Raw genomic sequence first — 16,431 nt, 5'->3', positions numbered from 1 at the left:
GACCCGAGGAGCAGAGGTGAGACCAAAGGGTAACGCCACAAGCTGATAATGCTCCTCTCCCATGGCAAAGCAGAGGAAGCGCTGGTGACTCGCACATATTGGAACGTGAAGGTAAGCATCCTTGATGCCGATAAAGGCAGAAAAAATTCCCCTGATGCAGGGATGCCACCACCATGCAAATGGACTCCATTCTGAACTAGTGCACCTGCACAAAGCAGTTCAACGCCTTGAGGTCCAGGATTGGACACACCTTGCCTTCCTTCCTGAGAACTGTAAACCGGTTTGAGTAAAAACCATGAAAATGTTCCGATGTCGGGAAACCAGGACAATCACCCCTTGAAGTAACAGGTCTTGTTCCGCCCCAAAGAGACCCTGTAAGTGGTCCAGGGACAGGCACAAGTTGGAAGGAAAGAACCTTGCCAGGGGGTAAGAGCAAAACTCGATCTTGTAGCCGGACTGTATGATTTTGTGGACCCACTTGTCTTGTACCAGGGAAGTCCACGTATCCGCAAACCAGCAAAGATGTCCCCCCCACCCCCTATACGGGCGAGGGCGCACCTTCATGCTGAAGGAGCCTTGTCAGCGGGCCTGGATAAGCCCGCTCTTGACTTGCCAGATCATGTTCGCTTGGATCCATCAAGGGAGGCCCTGAACGGCTTTGATCACCTGTCAGTCGCCCCTGAGGGACGAAAAAACATCCTATAAGCCAAGAAGGATGGCCACATCTGGGACAAGGGTCCTTGCCCTTACTAGCCTGCAGAAAAAAAGCACTCTTTCCCCCCCGTGAGACCCTTAATAATGTCATCCAGGGAAGCTCCAAATAGGCGATCTCCTTGAAAAGGAAGATCAGTCATGGCCTTCTTAGAAGTCTGGTCCGCAGACCAGCATTTGAGCCAAAAAATATGCTAAATGACCACTGCTAAAACAGAGCCTAGCGACTAAGGTAGCCGCATCCAAAGAGGCATCACAGATAAGCTGCAGCCCCTGGGCCAACTGGTCCACCAGCTAAGAAAAGGCAGGGGGGAGCTGCTCCCCCCTCCAGGTCATGGTTGCCAGTAACAGAGCACCCAATCGATCCTAAGCAGAGAGGGTGAGAACCCCCATTAGACTCACCACCCAGCAGAAACAGGCACCTGCAGCCACCAGGATAAGCTGCACTCCACATGCGGTGATCAGGACGTGTAAAGATCCAGGAGTCAGCACCAGGGGATGAGGGGGTGTCCCACCGCCAAAATCTACACCCACAGGGCTCCACTGTCATGGCTGCTGCTATTTTCAATGGCAAACCACCGCAAAATGGCCACCGGACTACATGTACATGGCACCCGTGCATTGAGCACACAGGCTACAGCAAAATGGCGGCCCTGTGCAGCACCACGAGGCTCCCAGGGACCCCGGAGGGATCACTAGGCCTAAGAAAATGGGACAGGTAGGAAGGGGGCCCCCACCAGGTACAGCCCAGTGGCACAACCCGCTGCCCCCATCGCCAGCACAGCACCTTGCCCCCACCCCAGGCGGTGGACCAGGCCACCCCACAGCCCCAGCGTCCATAAAAGAGGGGGGGGGCGCAATATTACATGCAGGGACCACCAGACCGATGAGTGGGGTGCCTAACGGGGAGGAGGGAAACCCAGGGGTCCGACTATCTCAGGAAGGGGCCCATATCCACCACAAAACCCTCCAGGTGTAGAGGGGGGGCAGTCACTTACCATATCAGGCGGGGGTCTGTCGGCCAAGAGGAACGCTGTGACTCAGGCCGATTCCCTGACGTATGCGACCTCGCGAGGCATTTAACTCACAGGCCATGTCGCGGCCGACCTAGCACAGAGCTGAGGTCTGCGCAGGCTCACTGGCCAGACTGGGGTCACCACTGGATCTAGATTATCCAGGCCCTTACCCAGTCCGGCACTTGATTGTACATCTCACAGGAAAAAAAAATAAAAAACTAAATATCTAAAAAGTTAAAATTGCCAGGACCAGAAATCCCAGCAAGTAACAAGGTGCTTACTCCTGACTAGGACAAAAAAAGAAAACGGAGCATCTATAGCAGAGAGAGAAAATATACCCCCTGGGACTGCCCATGGGCATAGCGAGACTTTTTTTTCTGCCTAGTGGCCTCAAACCATTGGGTTCTACTGCCCCCTACAGGAGTAGAAGATCAGGAGCTGTGTCCGTCAATGAACGAAAGAGAAACAAAACTTTGTTAGCGTCCCTATAGCATGAGTATGTTTCAGGTAGGATAAAAAAAAAAACAGCAAAATGCACACAATTGTTTCTTGTTATATTGTTTCAGGTATAAACAAAAACTATTATACACACATGTGGTATCTCCCCCAAATGTCATTAGTAGTAGGATTTATTGTCGTGTTATTTATTTTGTTTTATATATATTTCGGTTCAGTTTTTCCACCCCTCCCTGCAACCCTATCCAAAAACTAATTTTACTTAACTGAAGTGACAGTCACATGATGATCCTTCCCTCTTCATCTATAAACTGTACTTTCTGGGGTCCTTCATTGGGTGTCTATGTCACTGCCTACTTGATGTGCACAGCTCCTACTGGTGGAGGCAGCACTTCCAGTGTCCAGATCCTCTTTCACAGGCTCCAGAGGCAGGAGAAGTCACAGGGGCAGTAAGGAGACAAGTGCCCAAGAAGATAATGAGCAGGGAAAATATCTGGTCCCCAGGGCAGGATTTTAGCTTGGTTCATAGAGGAAACTGTGACTTAGATTCAGGACACCGAATGGCCTCAATAGAGGTATTTGGAATCAGGACTGAGGAGTAAGGTTGATGCACAATGCATTATTTAAATTACATTATTTCTGCAGTGGGGCTTTAAGGTTTTTAGTTTATTTTTTAACCATCAAGGGGTTAACCCTTCCACTGCCACCACTGTAAGGCTTACATCAGCAGCAGGAATTTTACATGTATTCCCTTCACAAGTCAAACTCTGCTTTCACATGGGTGTGATCTGTGCAGCCACTGGATTGCATCCATGGAGCACCATATAACAGGTGACCCTGATCGTGTTTCCCAGGCTCCGCTGTCACACCTGTGGGCACAGGAATGGCATAGCAAATTTTGCAGGGTAGAAGGGAGAGATAGCAGCAAGCATCCGTTCAGATTTCCCTGGCTTGTGGGAAAGTCTCTTCCAGTTTCAACTTTCTCTGGCCACAGTGACTGGAGAAGAAGTGAATGGAGTCTTATCTGTGGTCCGTTGGCATTAATAATGGACCAGGAAGACATCAGAGGTCTAATAGACCCCTGAAGTCTCAAAAAAGAGAACCCGTCACAGCTGAATTCTATCATATGACTTATGTAGTAATTCTACATGGCATAACACAACACAACTTTTTTCCCCCCTAAATAAGCAAGTTCATTTAGCCAGATCCACCAACAGATATGATCTCCAATCAGTTGGGGAAGTTGGAATCTTAAAACCTGATTGGTTGATGTAGGTTGCTGCAGTTTACAAAATGAAGGAAGCTCAATTATTATGTAAATCTGACCTGCAGTTCAACAGGCAAAATACATATATTAGAATGGTTTTACCTGCCTCAGAATTTATATTCAGCTAGTCATGTGATCCAGGCTGCCAAACAGTACAGTCAGATCAAGGATCTCCCTGCAGACTGTACGGATTATTGTTCTTGCTCCCGGTCTGAGTGAAGAGGATTACAGGGGTTTGATAACTATACAGATTCAGGTAGTTAGACTAGATTAATGTAAAATGACAGTTATATTTTAGTAATGTATAATTGGAATAAATACATATTTCTTAATGTCCCTAGTGTTCAGCGTTACATAGCTGGTAAAATTCTTTTTTCAGGGTTGGGTAGGTTTCTGCTTTTGCCTTAAAACATAGGTCAAGGATAGATGAATAAAAAAATGCAGTACATCTTCTAAAACAATATGTGCACATTTTCCCGGGTTTTTTTTTTTTACCTTTAAAGCCCCTGCAGGTATAGAAGAATACTGGTTGATTTTCCAGATATACACTCCCAAGTCCTGTTGTAGGTGAACAAACAACAATTTTTGAGATTGGTGTCAGCCCTGCATAGTTGTTTTTGGTAAACTTTTCAAACCACTCCTACTGCCAGAGCTTTGCAACATGAAGGCTAATTATTCTGTAGTCCAAGATGAAAACTAGGGGGACTGTTTGAGAGAACACAGGACCGCTCTGAATTTCTGACCAGATAGTTATTTTTTGCACTTTTTTTTTGAACAGATATAACAGACGACTTTCAATGGTATATTTGACAGACCAAAAAGGAACAAGCCTCTTTTATGTTGCAAGGCTGGCAGCCCAGCTTTCTTCTGGAGTGTCTCAGGGTCTTTACAATATAAATATTGGCCATTGACCCATTACAGGTCAGTTATTGAGATAGGCAGCCTCACAGACCGTTTATGAGGCAAAGTAATGCTGGTCCAAACCCCCTGCAATGAAGCTTGGTTGGTATGTCTCTTTCAGGGGTTCTTGAGTGCTCTAGAGGAAGGCAGGACGATGTGCAGCCACCTGTCACTGAAGCTGCAACCTCCTGTAGGTGTCACGTTATAATGTATATTGTGCACCCAGGACTACTCTATTGGAATTCTTACAGACAGCTGTACACCTATACACTCAATCCTGACACGCTGTTTCCCCTCACAGGTCTTACATACATGTCCGAGCAATGTGCTCTCCTGGTGACGTAGCAGCCAAAGCAGCCGCTCTGATCAGCAAGTGAGTAGTTCCATGTTGTATTGTATATGTATCGTTTTATGTGATAATGAAACAATTTGGGAGGGAAAAATTGATTTTTTTCCTGGAAAATTTAAGAATTTAATTTTATAGCAGAATTTTTTTATGGAATTAGAGAAGGAAGAGAGGGGTGGTTTTTATTTGTGGGGGTGATTAGTGTTGCAAGGTAGAGGTAGATAGGTAGACTTATCAGCACACAGCCTATTATATATATAATGTCTATTTTCTTTACAGTTACTCAAGAAACCACCCTGTGTTCCTGCAACTCAGCGATTATTTTTGGGTGAAGAACGAATCCAAGTATTCCCTGCCGTATGGCACAAATGGCAGCGGTAAGACCAATGGAGCTGTAACTCTTCTGTATAACTTTACCTACACATAAACTCCATTGATCTAGTCAATATGTGTAATTTGAACTTAACCATTTTAATTGTGTCCGGCTTGTATTTGGCTATTTAATTTGCAGTATGATACATCCATCTCTTCATACAACTGCTATATTGTGTGTGTGTCTTTCAGAGGATCTATTGATGAAGTTTCTGGCTCTAACAAACCGGTATCATATGCAACCAGAGATTGAGAGGTAAGACAGATTGTTTATGCTAAACTAGGCATGTGTGTATTTATAAAGTATATATCTGGACACAAATTTGTCAAACAGGATATCTCTGCGCTTGTTGGAGGAGTCAGTTCATTAACTGCTAAAACTACAAAACTGCTGCTACTTCACCAAATAACGATATATATTGGAAAACATAAATAAAAAGAATAGTAGCGCAAAAAGTCACTGGATGTGGCTTTTAAAATGTAAAACAATAAAATCATACATAAAAAGGGTGTTACTGAAAACACTCTCATAAGGGTATAAAAGTCCTTTAAAGTCCATAGACCGTCCAGGAATGAGTGATGTTACTACTGGATCACCTTTTTTGTCCACCACCAAGTGTCACACCAAGGGGTCAGCAGAAATGGCAACTCACCAGACAAAGTGGCTCAGGTGTTCTCACACAAGAGCAAAATGAGCAGATATCCAAGATACAGATGATGGATGTAGACAAACGACCTGGATATGTCACCGCTGCACACACTTAATCAGACCTCCTTTCCACAAATGTCCCTCAGCATAGTGATCACATGCAAGGCAAAATAACCCCAATAGTGAAGTATTGTAAAACTCAGCTTTATTGAAAGATAGATTGCACTTACATTTGTAGGAAAAAATCAGGCTTCTAAGTAGTAACAAAAGCGGCCAGGAAAGGATCCACACTCGTACAATCACCCGGGTTGACTCCACGCCAACCCCGATACTTCCGGGTGGGTTCTCTTCCGTGCCACGTGATGTCGGATGCGTCGTCTGGTCACGCCCCGACGCGTTTCGTCATTTCCGACTTCAACTGGGGGCGTGACCAGACGTCGCCATCCACCATCTAAATACCTCCGCTGGAACGCACCGCGACCAATCAGCACAGCGGTGGAACGGCCGGAAGTTAACCAGCACTCACAGCGGCGGAAGTAAACAAACACATCGCACTTCCGGGTATCCTCTGCATGGGGACAACCATCACGGCACCGCTAGAAAATAAAACAGCGCCAGCAATGTTCAACCTATCATACAGAGGACACAGAGATGCTCATATATAAATCAAGCTAGATAGTGACAATAAGCACACTTGAAGCATTAATCTAAGGGTCTCCCCTGTGCCGATCTTAAGTCTGCAGTGCATTGCCAGCCGCATAACACACATAGTACAATATCAGCAATTGAGCACATAACAAATAGCATAAAAAAAATGCATAAAACGAATCAGTATATGTTTATATGGAATGATCCATATCACAAAAACCCACATATACAAAAATATACAAAAATAACACCCTAATATAAAAAATATTACTACAAAGTCACACCCATATAAAATTGTAGTAAAGCTAAATGAAAAATCACTAACACCAAACATTGGTGATAGTGAAGATAATCCACAACCCAATAGTAAACTGGGGCCCACACACATGGAGAGTGATCCCAAAAAATAGTAAAAAGAATGAAAGAAAAGGATCTAGACAAAAAGTCTCACGAATCACTAATATAGCAATTCAGATCCAATTCTATATTTAACCCCATCGGGGCGAGGGCCTGGGTGAGAAAAATCCATTTGGTCTCACGCTTGGACAATTCCCTCACCCAATTCGCACCCCGCCACGACGGGGTAACACGCTCAATCCCCCAAAAGTGAAGACTCCTTGGGTCCCTCTGATGAAACTTTCGGAAATGAGCGGACACATTGTGTTCTCGCAAACCTTTCAAGATATTGGTGATGTGCTCACCTATTCTCACCTTTAAGGCCCGCTTGGTGCGGCCTATGTATACCAGCTTACAGGGGCACATCAATCCATAGACCACATGTGTGGTGTCACATGTGATCAAGCTTTTTATCTTGAACGTTTTGTCAATTGCGGGAACTGTGAAGGACCTGCTCCCTCAAACCAGACCCCAGTGGTGCGCCCTAGGGCAGGTGTATCACATATTCCCATTAGACCTGTGCTAGAATGGACAGGACCCCCTATTAAGGGTACTAATAGGGGAAATAAAACCAAGAGGGGTCTGTCAAGAGGGAATTTTTTTTTAGGGAACTGGGATCCCCACCCATAACCAATACCAGGTCCTTGCCAACAGATCCAATGGAGGGACAGAGGACACTGGCCCAAAGACCCCCTCAAACCCACCCAGGCAGCCTTTTTTGGGGCGGGGCAGGGGCAGGGGGAGGGGTCGGAATCGACCACACAAATATCCACAACCCGACAGGCAACTGTTCCGAGAAAATCCGCGCCCCGAAGAGGAGTACGGGCCGGAAGAAGGATACAGTTCCAAAAAAAGAAGGAGAGACTGGTAAACGAGGGAATATTTAACATAAGCAGTGTAAGTTTAACAAAAAGTGAACTCCACATTCTGGACCAAGGGCTTAAATGTGCCCCCAAAAGACCTGTCAATAAGTTCAACACTTATATTGACATACATAAATATATAAGAAAAGTGAATCTAAAGAAACACTTTTTAAACAATCCCATTACATCTATCAGTAATAGGAGTAGTGGAGGGATGATCAATAGTGGATTGCTCAATAAATCTACTTTTAATCCACCGGTCAGTAACAACCACTATGTGGAAGTATTTAAGAGTTTAGTTCTGCGTGATCTACAATCCTTGGAACCTGGGTATGAGGTCAGCAAGAAGTACAAGCATATACATGAAGGCCTTGATTCATTGGAATCTCGTAAAGAGATCATCATCCGCCCTGCCGATAAGGGTGGTGGAGTGGTAGTCATGGATAAATGTTTTTACCATGACCAAATTAAAACCATGTTGAGTGACACCTCCACTTATACTAGATTATCTCGAGATCCTACGAATGATTTTGTGGCAGACTTAAAACGTCTGGTAGAATCAGGCTTTAGGGATGGCGTTCTAACTAAGAAAGAACGCAATTATTTAATACCCAGTGCTTGCCGCATCCCTATCCTGTATACGCTTCCCAAAGTCCACAAGGACGCAACCAACCCACCTCCACGCCCAATTGTCAATGGGATTGGTTCGGTGAGTGCACGTTTGGGCCAATATTTGGACCAGTTCCTACAAAAGAGTGTGGTCAAGACAAAGGCCTTTTTGAAGGACACTGCTGATCTTCTCCTCGTGCTGGATGGTGTTGTGCTGGGGGAGGACTCGTCGGTCTTTCTCGTCACGGCCGACGTGTCGTCCCTGTACACCATCATCCAGCACGAGGATGCCCTGTTATCCCTTAACTGGGCACTCAGTCAAAGGGATGATTTGCCTAGGGAACAAAAAGTGTTCATTGGCAGGGCTTTAGATTTTTGTCTGAGCCATAATTATTTTTGGCATCAGAGCAACTTCTTCAGCCAAAAAACAGGTGTTGCTATGGGCGCCAAGTTCGCTCCGAGCCTGGCAAACTTGTTCATGTCAGAGTGGGAGGACAAGTTTGTTTTCAATCAACATCGGCAGGAGCTATTACTGTACAGGCGCTTCATAGATGATATTGTCTTCATCTGGCAGGGATCAGAGGAAGGTCTGATTGGCTTTACGGAACACCTTAATTCCAATCAGAACAATATCAAGTTAGATTTCCATTATAGTCTGAACGAAATTAACTTTTTAGATGTAATAATCAAGAGAGAGGGTGAGAGACTCACTACTAAAGTTTTTTTCAAGACCACGGACAGGAACAGTTATTTGGCGATCCAGAGCGGACACCATCCGAACTGGCTCAGGAATATTCCGAGAGGCCAATTTGTCCGTGTCAGGCGTAACTGTACCTCTGTCACTGACTATATGGAGCAAGCAGAGGTCTTGAAGGACAGGTTCATTGCCAAGGGTTATGATGAATCTTGTCTGGATAGAGAGATTATTAAAATCAAGAATGCTCCCAGACCTCTACAGCCTTCAGTGAAACCTGTAAATGCTAATGATGATCCCAAACAATGGAGCTTTCTGTCAGATTTCTCCAATGACTATAAAAAGCTAGAGGAGATCTTTAGACAGCATTGGCCCATCTTACAAATGGATAGAACTTTAGGTCCAGTTCTTCCTGCTAAACCTTCATTTATTTATCGACGATCCCCGAATTTTGGTGATCAGATCGTCAAGAAGGTACTAGACCCCCCGAATGTCTCTTTTTTCCCAGACATGAAGGGTTTCTTCACCTGTGGCAGATGTAGGGCCTGCTCTTTTACACCTACCAACTTCAGGAGAAGAGAATCCTTCACAGTTCCCGCAATTGACAAAACGTTCAAGATAAAAAGCTTGATCACATGTGACACCACACATGTGGTCTATGGATTGATGTGCCCCTGTAAGCTGGTATACATAGGCCGCACCAAGCGGGCCTTAAAGGTGAGAATAGGTGAGCACATCACCAATATCTTGAAAGGTTTGCGAGAACACAATGTGTCCGCTCATTTCCGAAAGTTTCATCAGAGGGACCCAAGGAGTCTTCACTTTTGGGGGATTGAGCGTGTTACCCCGTCGTGGCGGGGTGCGAATTGGGTGAGGGAATTGTCCAAGCGTGAGACCAAATGGATTTTTCTCACCCAGGCCCTCGCCCCGATGGGGTTAAATATAGAATTGGATCTGAATTGCTATATTAGTGATTCGTGAGACTTTTTGTCTAGATCCTTTTCTTTCATTCTTTTTACTATTTTTTGGGATCACTCTCCATGTGTGTGGGCCCCAGTTTACTATTGGGTTGTGGATTATCTTCACTATCACCAATGTTTGGTGTTAGTGATTTTTCATTTAGCTTTACTACAATTTTATATGGGTGTGACTTTGTAGTAATATTTTTTATATTAGGGTGTTATTTTTGTATATTTTTGTATATGTGGGTTTTTGTGATATGGATCATTCCATATAAACATATACTGATTCGTTTTATGCATTTTTTTATGCTATTTGTTATGTGCTCAATTGCTGATATTGTACTATGTGTGTTATGCGGCTGGCAATGCACTGCAGACTTAAGATCGGCACAGGGGAGACCCTTAGATTAATGCTTCAAGTGTGCTTATTGTCACTATCTAGCTTGATTTATATATGAGCATCTCTGTGTCCTCTGTATGATAGGTTGAACATTGCTGGCGCTGTTTTATTTTCTAGCGGTGCCGTGATGGTTGTCCCCATGCAGAGGATACCCGGAAGTGCGATGTGTTTGTTTACTTCCGCCGCTGTGAGTGCTGGTTATCTTCCGGCCGTTCCACCGCTGTGCTGATTGGTCGCGGTGCGTTCCAGCGGAGGTATTTAGATGGTGGATGGCGACGTCTGGTCACGCCCCCAGTTGAAGTCGGAAATGACGAAACGCGTCGGGGCGTGACCAGACGACGCATCCGACATCACGTGGCACGGAAGAGAACCCACCCGGAAGTATCGGGGTTGGCGTGGAGTCAACCCGGGTGATTGTACGAGTGTGGATCCTTTCCTGGCCGCTTTTGTTACTACTTAGAAGCCTGATTTTTTCCTACAAATGTAAGTGCAATCTATCTTTCAATAAAGCTGAGTTTTACAATACTTCACTATTGGGGTTATTTTGCCTTGCATGTGATCACTATGCTGAGGGACATTTGTGGAAAGGAGGTCTGATTAAGTGTGTGCAGCGGTGACATATCCAGGTCGTTTGTCTACATCCATCATCTGTATCTTGGATATCTGCTCATTTTGCTCTTGTGTGAGAACACCTGAGCCACTTTGTCTGGTGAGTTGCCATTTCTGCTGACCCCTTGGTGTGACACTTGGTGGTGGACAAAAAAGGTGATCCAGTAGTAACATCACTCATTCCTGGACGGTCTATGGACTTTAAAGGACTTTTATACCCTTATGAGAGTGTTTTCAGTAACACCCTTTTTATGTATGATTTTATTGTTTTACATTTTAAAAGCCACATCCAGTGACTTTTTGCGCTACTATTCTTTTTATTTATGTGTGTATTTATGTCTGCAAATGTTCAATAACTGTTTAAAACCGGCTACCTGTTATTTTCCCTACATCCTCCTATCACACAGCTAAATAGTTGTTCAGTGTGGTGGGGAAAGAATTGTATGACTGACTGATATATGGCTTGTGGGGTAAAGAGAACTATACATATGACTAGTTAAGGGAAGAGAGATGTATGTAAATGGCTGCTGTGGGGTGTGAACTGTATAAATCTCCTGGTTGAAGAAGAACTGTGAAGAGATCCAGCTTCTGGGAGAGGGAAGCAGAAATGCATGTGTAATATCAAAGCCAAAATCCTGCTTCAAAGGTCTTGGGAAGGTGTGTCCTAGTCTGTTGGGCGTTCTAGATGGGCTGCTCTGGTGAATAAATAAGAACCCTGAATTAAAAGATTAACACACAAAGGATAAAATCTGAGATTAGGTGTTATAACCATATCCAGGAGCTCGTGACTAATGTTACAGCAGTAAATCACACACAGGAAACAGTCAGGGTTCAGCCTGACAGCCACTAAAATAAAGAAGTCAGTTATGACTTCTTTTTTGCATGATCGAGAATACCTTGCATTTTTTTTGATGGAATGGCAACAGCAACATGATCCATAAAAAGTCCTGGGTCATTACAGGCTGAGGTATAGTCAGCACAGTCAAAGTATTGGTCCAGGCAGCATGCAGGAACATCAGGCTTAGGGCCTCAGTCAGGTAAGACAGGCTTCTTCCCACCCAAATCTCTTCAAAGCCTCTGGTCTCTAGACCCTGATTTGGGAATTACAAAACCCAGAGAAAACTAAAAACTTGTTTTCTCTACTCCGAACGCTATTCTAAAGCCCCTCACATACGTGAGACCCATGCGTTATCTTAAATCCAACTACTACAGTAGCAGGGCAAAAGATCTGTCCAAGCGGCAGGCAAAAAACATGGTTGAATAACAGGCCGAGGTCAGTGTAGGTGGAAGGCAGAAGCGTGGTTTAGAATCAATCCAGACGGCAGGCCGAGGCAGAGTCGGTGAACAGGCCAGGGTGAGTTAGGCCCCTTTCACACATGCGGACCGTTCAGATCCGCCTGCCAGTTTTTTTGGCGGATCTGAATGGACACCCCATGCATCTCTATGGGGCATCGGATGTCAGCGGAGACATGTCCGCTGACATCCAATCGGATCCGTCAAATCTGGATGGATGGAAACCCTAGATTCCATCCGTCCAGCGGATCGGATGAGAATGGACAGACGGTCCGTTCCCATCCGATTCCCCCATAGAGAACAGCGGAACCTGACAGCTGTGTCTCTGCACACAGAGCGGAGACAAAGCTGCAACCCGCCTGCTCAGCGGGGGATCGGTCCCCTGCTGAGAAAAACAGACGGACTCCCTGTGTGAAAGGGGCCTTAGGGTGGAAGGTAGAGGCATGGTCAATCCTGGCAGCAGGCAAATGATCAGCACAGGTGTTAGAAACAGGGAAATGGCAGGCTGATAAAAATAGGGGGAACTAATTTTTAGGGAAGTGTGATCATGTCAGAAGCTCACCCGGTTAGGAGGGACATTGAAAACTTTTGTGATTGGCTATAGCAGATTGCATGGTAAAGAGACAGTTTTATTGGCTCTTTACCCTGATTAGGGATGTGCTGTGTCTGAGGGACATAGCTCATCACTGGAGGCATGCACGAGCGGCATGATGTGAAGGACGTCATATGACATCCACTCAGAAGGAGAAAGGGTGGGTGTTAAAGTGATATTAAAGATTACATTTTTTTTATACAAACATGGCATATCTTTTTTTTTTCCCTTAACAAACATGTTATACTTACCTTTTCTGTGCAGGGGTTTTGAAAAGAGCAGCCGCGATCCTCCTCTTTTTTGGGTCCCCCACCGTTGCACCAGGCTCCTCCCCCTGCCTAGTGCCACATAGGAAACCTCTATCCAGACACACAGCCCGGCTTAGCCACCCTCCCCCTCCCTGCACACAGGCTTTTGCTGACAGCAGCAGCAGGAGCCAATGGCTCCCGCTTCTCTCAACCAAGCTCATGAGAGCCAGGAGAGGGGAGAAGAGCTGCTGCAGAGTGCACAGCACTGGATTGAGATCTGCTTCAGGCGAGTGTTTTTTTTTTTTTTTGGGAGGGGGGGAGTGGGGAGTCGGCTGCACAAAAAGGTTTTTTGCATACCTTTCCAGCCACTTTAAAGTTAAAACTGTAGCAAACATGTTCAATGTAACTCCACATTCCTGCACTTTTCCTGCAGCTAAGGTACAGGAAAGCCCAAGAATATGGGGTGGGGTAAAAGCTGGTGTTCCATTATTTATTACTTTTTTTTTTTGGGGGGGGGGGGGTTATTAAAATGTCCTGGAGATTCTGTAGGCCATTTGGGCTTTTGTCAGCAAATGGTATGAATATATGCAATTATTAGTCTATATGGCTATATACTATCTGGTGTCTTAGGGACCCTGCAAAGAGAATCACAGTAATATATTTTTTACCATATTTTATAACACTTGTTGCATTTTTTTGAAAACATTTGATTTGTAAGTAGGTTTAGATTGCCATCTAGTGGCAGATAGTGAGTACTGAACTAAGTGCTTAAAATGGAGCGTCAGTCATAAAAGCAGCTTTGTTTTCTTGCGCTTTCTTCCTCCCTGTTAACCACTTTAAGACCGGAAGATTTTGCTGCCTAATGACCAGGCCCTATTTTGCGATTCCGCACTGCATGAATTTAACAGACAATTGCGCGGTCGTGCGACGTTGTACCCAAACAAAATTGACATAATTTTTTTTCCCACACATAGAGCTTTCTTTTGGTGGTATTTGATCACCTCTGCGATTTTTTATTTTTTGCGCTATAAACAAAAAGAGTGACAATTTTGGAAATAAATATATATATATATATTTTTCACATTCTGCTATATAAATTATAAAAATAAAAATAAAAATTATTTAACATTTTTGGCCAATTTGTTTTCTGCTACTCGAGTCGTCCGTGATCCTGCACTTCTGGGTTTGCCTGAACGTCTCTACGCGTATCATCACGGTCACGTGACTTCTTCAGAAGATCACCATGGCGATACACGTAGAGACGTTCAGGCAAACCCGGAAGTGCAGGATCACGGACTGCTTGAATCTCAGAGCGTTCACACACTGTCCGATGCTTTTTAAACTGTAAGTTACTACGTTTTTTTAATAAACTTCATACAGAAATACTACACTAGAAGAGCCTCTCGTTTCTGCATCCTTACTGGGAGCATTTTAGGACACTACGACGCCCCTTACCCCCTTGGATGGTTCTAGGAGTGTCAAGAACCCCGATCATCAGCTGTATCCTTGCAGCAGTAAGGATACCACAGGCATTCTCCAACCCTCCCCTGTATGATTGTAGGATCGCTATGAGTTTCCTCTCTCATGCTGTAACCTTACAGCAGTAAGGTAAGGGTGTAGCACACCCGGAAGAGTTAATTTCTACATTTCCCACCGTTCACCTTAGGTGTTGAAATCACTTTTTTGAGTGGGCACTTATCACAATGTGATGTGGGAGGCATGCTCAGATAGCTCTCTTCTGAAAAGCTCCATACCTGATTGTATTGCTCATTCCACTGTTGCTGTAATCGTGGGCATGAATATTGCTGCCACTGCCCGTGCGATCTTCTCAATTTGTGGATCTGTGGGCTGGACAGGGCTCTGGGTGGATTCAGAGCTAAAAATGTCCCTGGCTTCCGCCATTTCAGGCGGTCGGGACGGAGCTGCAGGATTCGACATGTGTGACTGAGAGCCGTTCTTGTCTAAGAAGGGGTCCATGTATGCCGAGGATGTGTGTTGGGGTGGCTGCAGACTGGTTTGATGGGTCGGGCGGGTGCTCCAGGTTGAATCTGTGGTGGTATTGCAGGAGCTGAGGAGAGGCGCTGCTACTCCATGCGGCACTGGAAACGGAAGCCTACCCCTTTTTGTGGGGTCCCCCTGGTGACTCATGGAGTCTTTGGAGCACATCCCCCCACCTAATCCCCTCTCTAAAGCTGTGGGGCCCTTCGGGTCCCAATCATCCATCAATGCCCTGACGGCGATCCTGGAGTCCTTTGTGTCCTAGGTAGAGGTGGCTTTCAGGACGACGAGCTAGCAAAAAGCACCCCCTGCCTCATCAGATCCTAAATCTGATTTGGCCGCTGTGGATGTGGGTCACCCTGCTAGGTCTGCAACCTCGTGCCTGGAATTCTGTAATGGTGAGGATGATTCCTCCACGTCTGCAACCACGCATCAAAAGGCGCTGGTGGAGGCACTAATTGTATCTCTGCATGAGACCCTGAAGATGGAGCTGCGACGGAGGCACAGGTTCCCTTTGGCACTCACAAGCCACCCAGAGCGGCAAAGGGGTTTTCTTTTCCTGCCTATGTTGACAGAATTGTCGCTAAAGAGTGGGGACGACCAAAGCTTCCCCTTTGGGGGTCTCTAAGCACGTTACTAGGAGTTACCCCTATGAGGAGTCCCTTATTAAGAAGAGTACTGTTCCACCGGTGGTGGACCCTCCGGTTTCCATATTAAACAAGGAAACCATGATTCCGGTTAAAGAGTCTCCAGCCTTTAAGGATCTGACTAACAGGAAGGCAGAGGCTGTGGCCCACAATATGTATACTCTTGCTGGTTCGGCAATGAGGCCCATATTCACCATTGCACTAGTGTCGCAAACCGACCGAGTGGGCTAAGCTCTTGCACTGTGACCTGGAGGGAGCACAGCTCCCCCCTGCCTTTGCCGAGCTGGCATACCAGCTGGTCCAGGGGATGCAGTTTATCTGTGATGCCTCTTTGGATGCAGCTCCCCTAGTGGCTCGGCTCTCTGTTTTGGCAGTGGTCCTTCGGTATGTCTTTTGGCTCAAATGCTGGTCTGCGGACCAAACTTCTAAAAAGGCCTTGAATGATCTTCCTTTTCAAGGAGATTGCCTGTTTGGTTGACATCATTAAAGGTCTTATGGGGGGGGGGAGAGTACTTTTCTTCCGCAGGCTACTAAGGGCAAGGAACCTAGTCATAGTAGTGGCACTTCCTTCTCGGCTCATAAGAAGTTTTTTAAACCCTCCGGGTGTCGACTAACAAGAGATCAAAGCCTTTCAGGGTCTCCTCTGGTGGATCCAAAAGAAACTTGGTCTGGCAAGCCGAGAGCAGGCTTCTCCAGACCCGCAGACAAGGCTCCCTCAGCATGAAGGTGCGCCCTCACCCGTATTGGGGTTGGGG

At 45.6% G+C, this 16,431-nt stretch overlaps 1 protein-coding gene across 2 annotated transcripts in view; it reads left to right on the top strand.

The window, feature by feature from the left end:
• LOC309568080 (CMP-N-acetylneuraminate-beta-galactosamide-alpha-2,3-sialyltransferase 4-like) overlaps positions 1-16,431 on the top strand; it is a 202,375-nt gene that overhangs the window by 147,278 nt on the left and 38,666 nt on the right. For both annotated transcript variants that reach the window (XM_082273652.1, XM_082273651.1), the window contains 3 exons: positions 4,652-4,723; positions 4,976-5,073; positions 5,261-5,324. In XM_082273652.1, coding sequence (XP_082129778.1) covers positions 4,652-4,723; positions 4,976-5,073; positions 5,261-5,324 — 234 coding nt within the window. The remainder of the gene's footprint in view (positions 1-4,651; positions 4,724-4,975; positions 5,074-5,260; positions 5,325-16,431) is intronic.

The sequence above is a fragment of the Pelophylax lessonae genome (assembly GCF_965119305.1).
Source record: "Pelophylax lessonae genome assembly, chromosome: 12".
Taxonomy (NCBI): domain Eukaryota; kingdom Metazoa; phylum Chordata; class Amphibia; order Anura; family Ranidae; genus Pelophylax; species Pelophylax lessonae.
The sequence above is the reverse complement of the archived record's forward strand: the minus strand, read 5'-3'. Positions and strand labels throughout refer to the sequence as shown.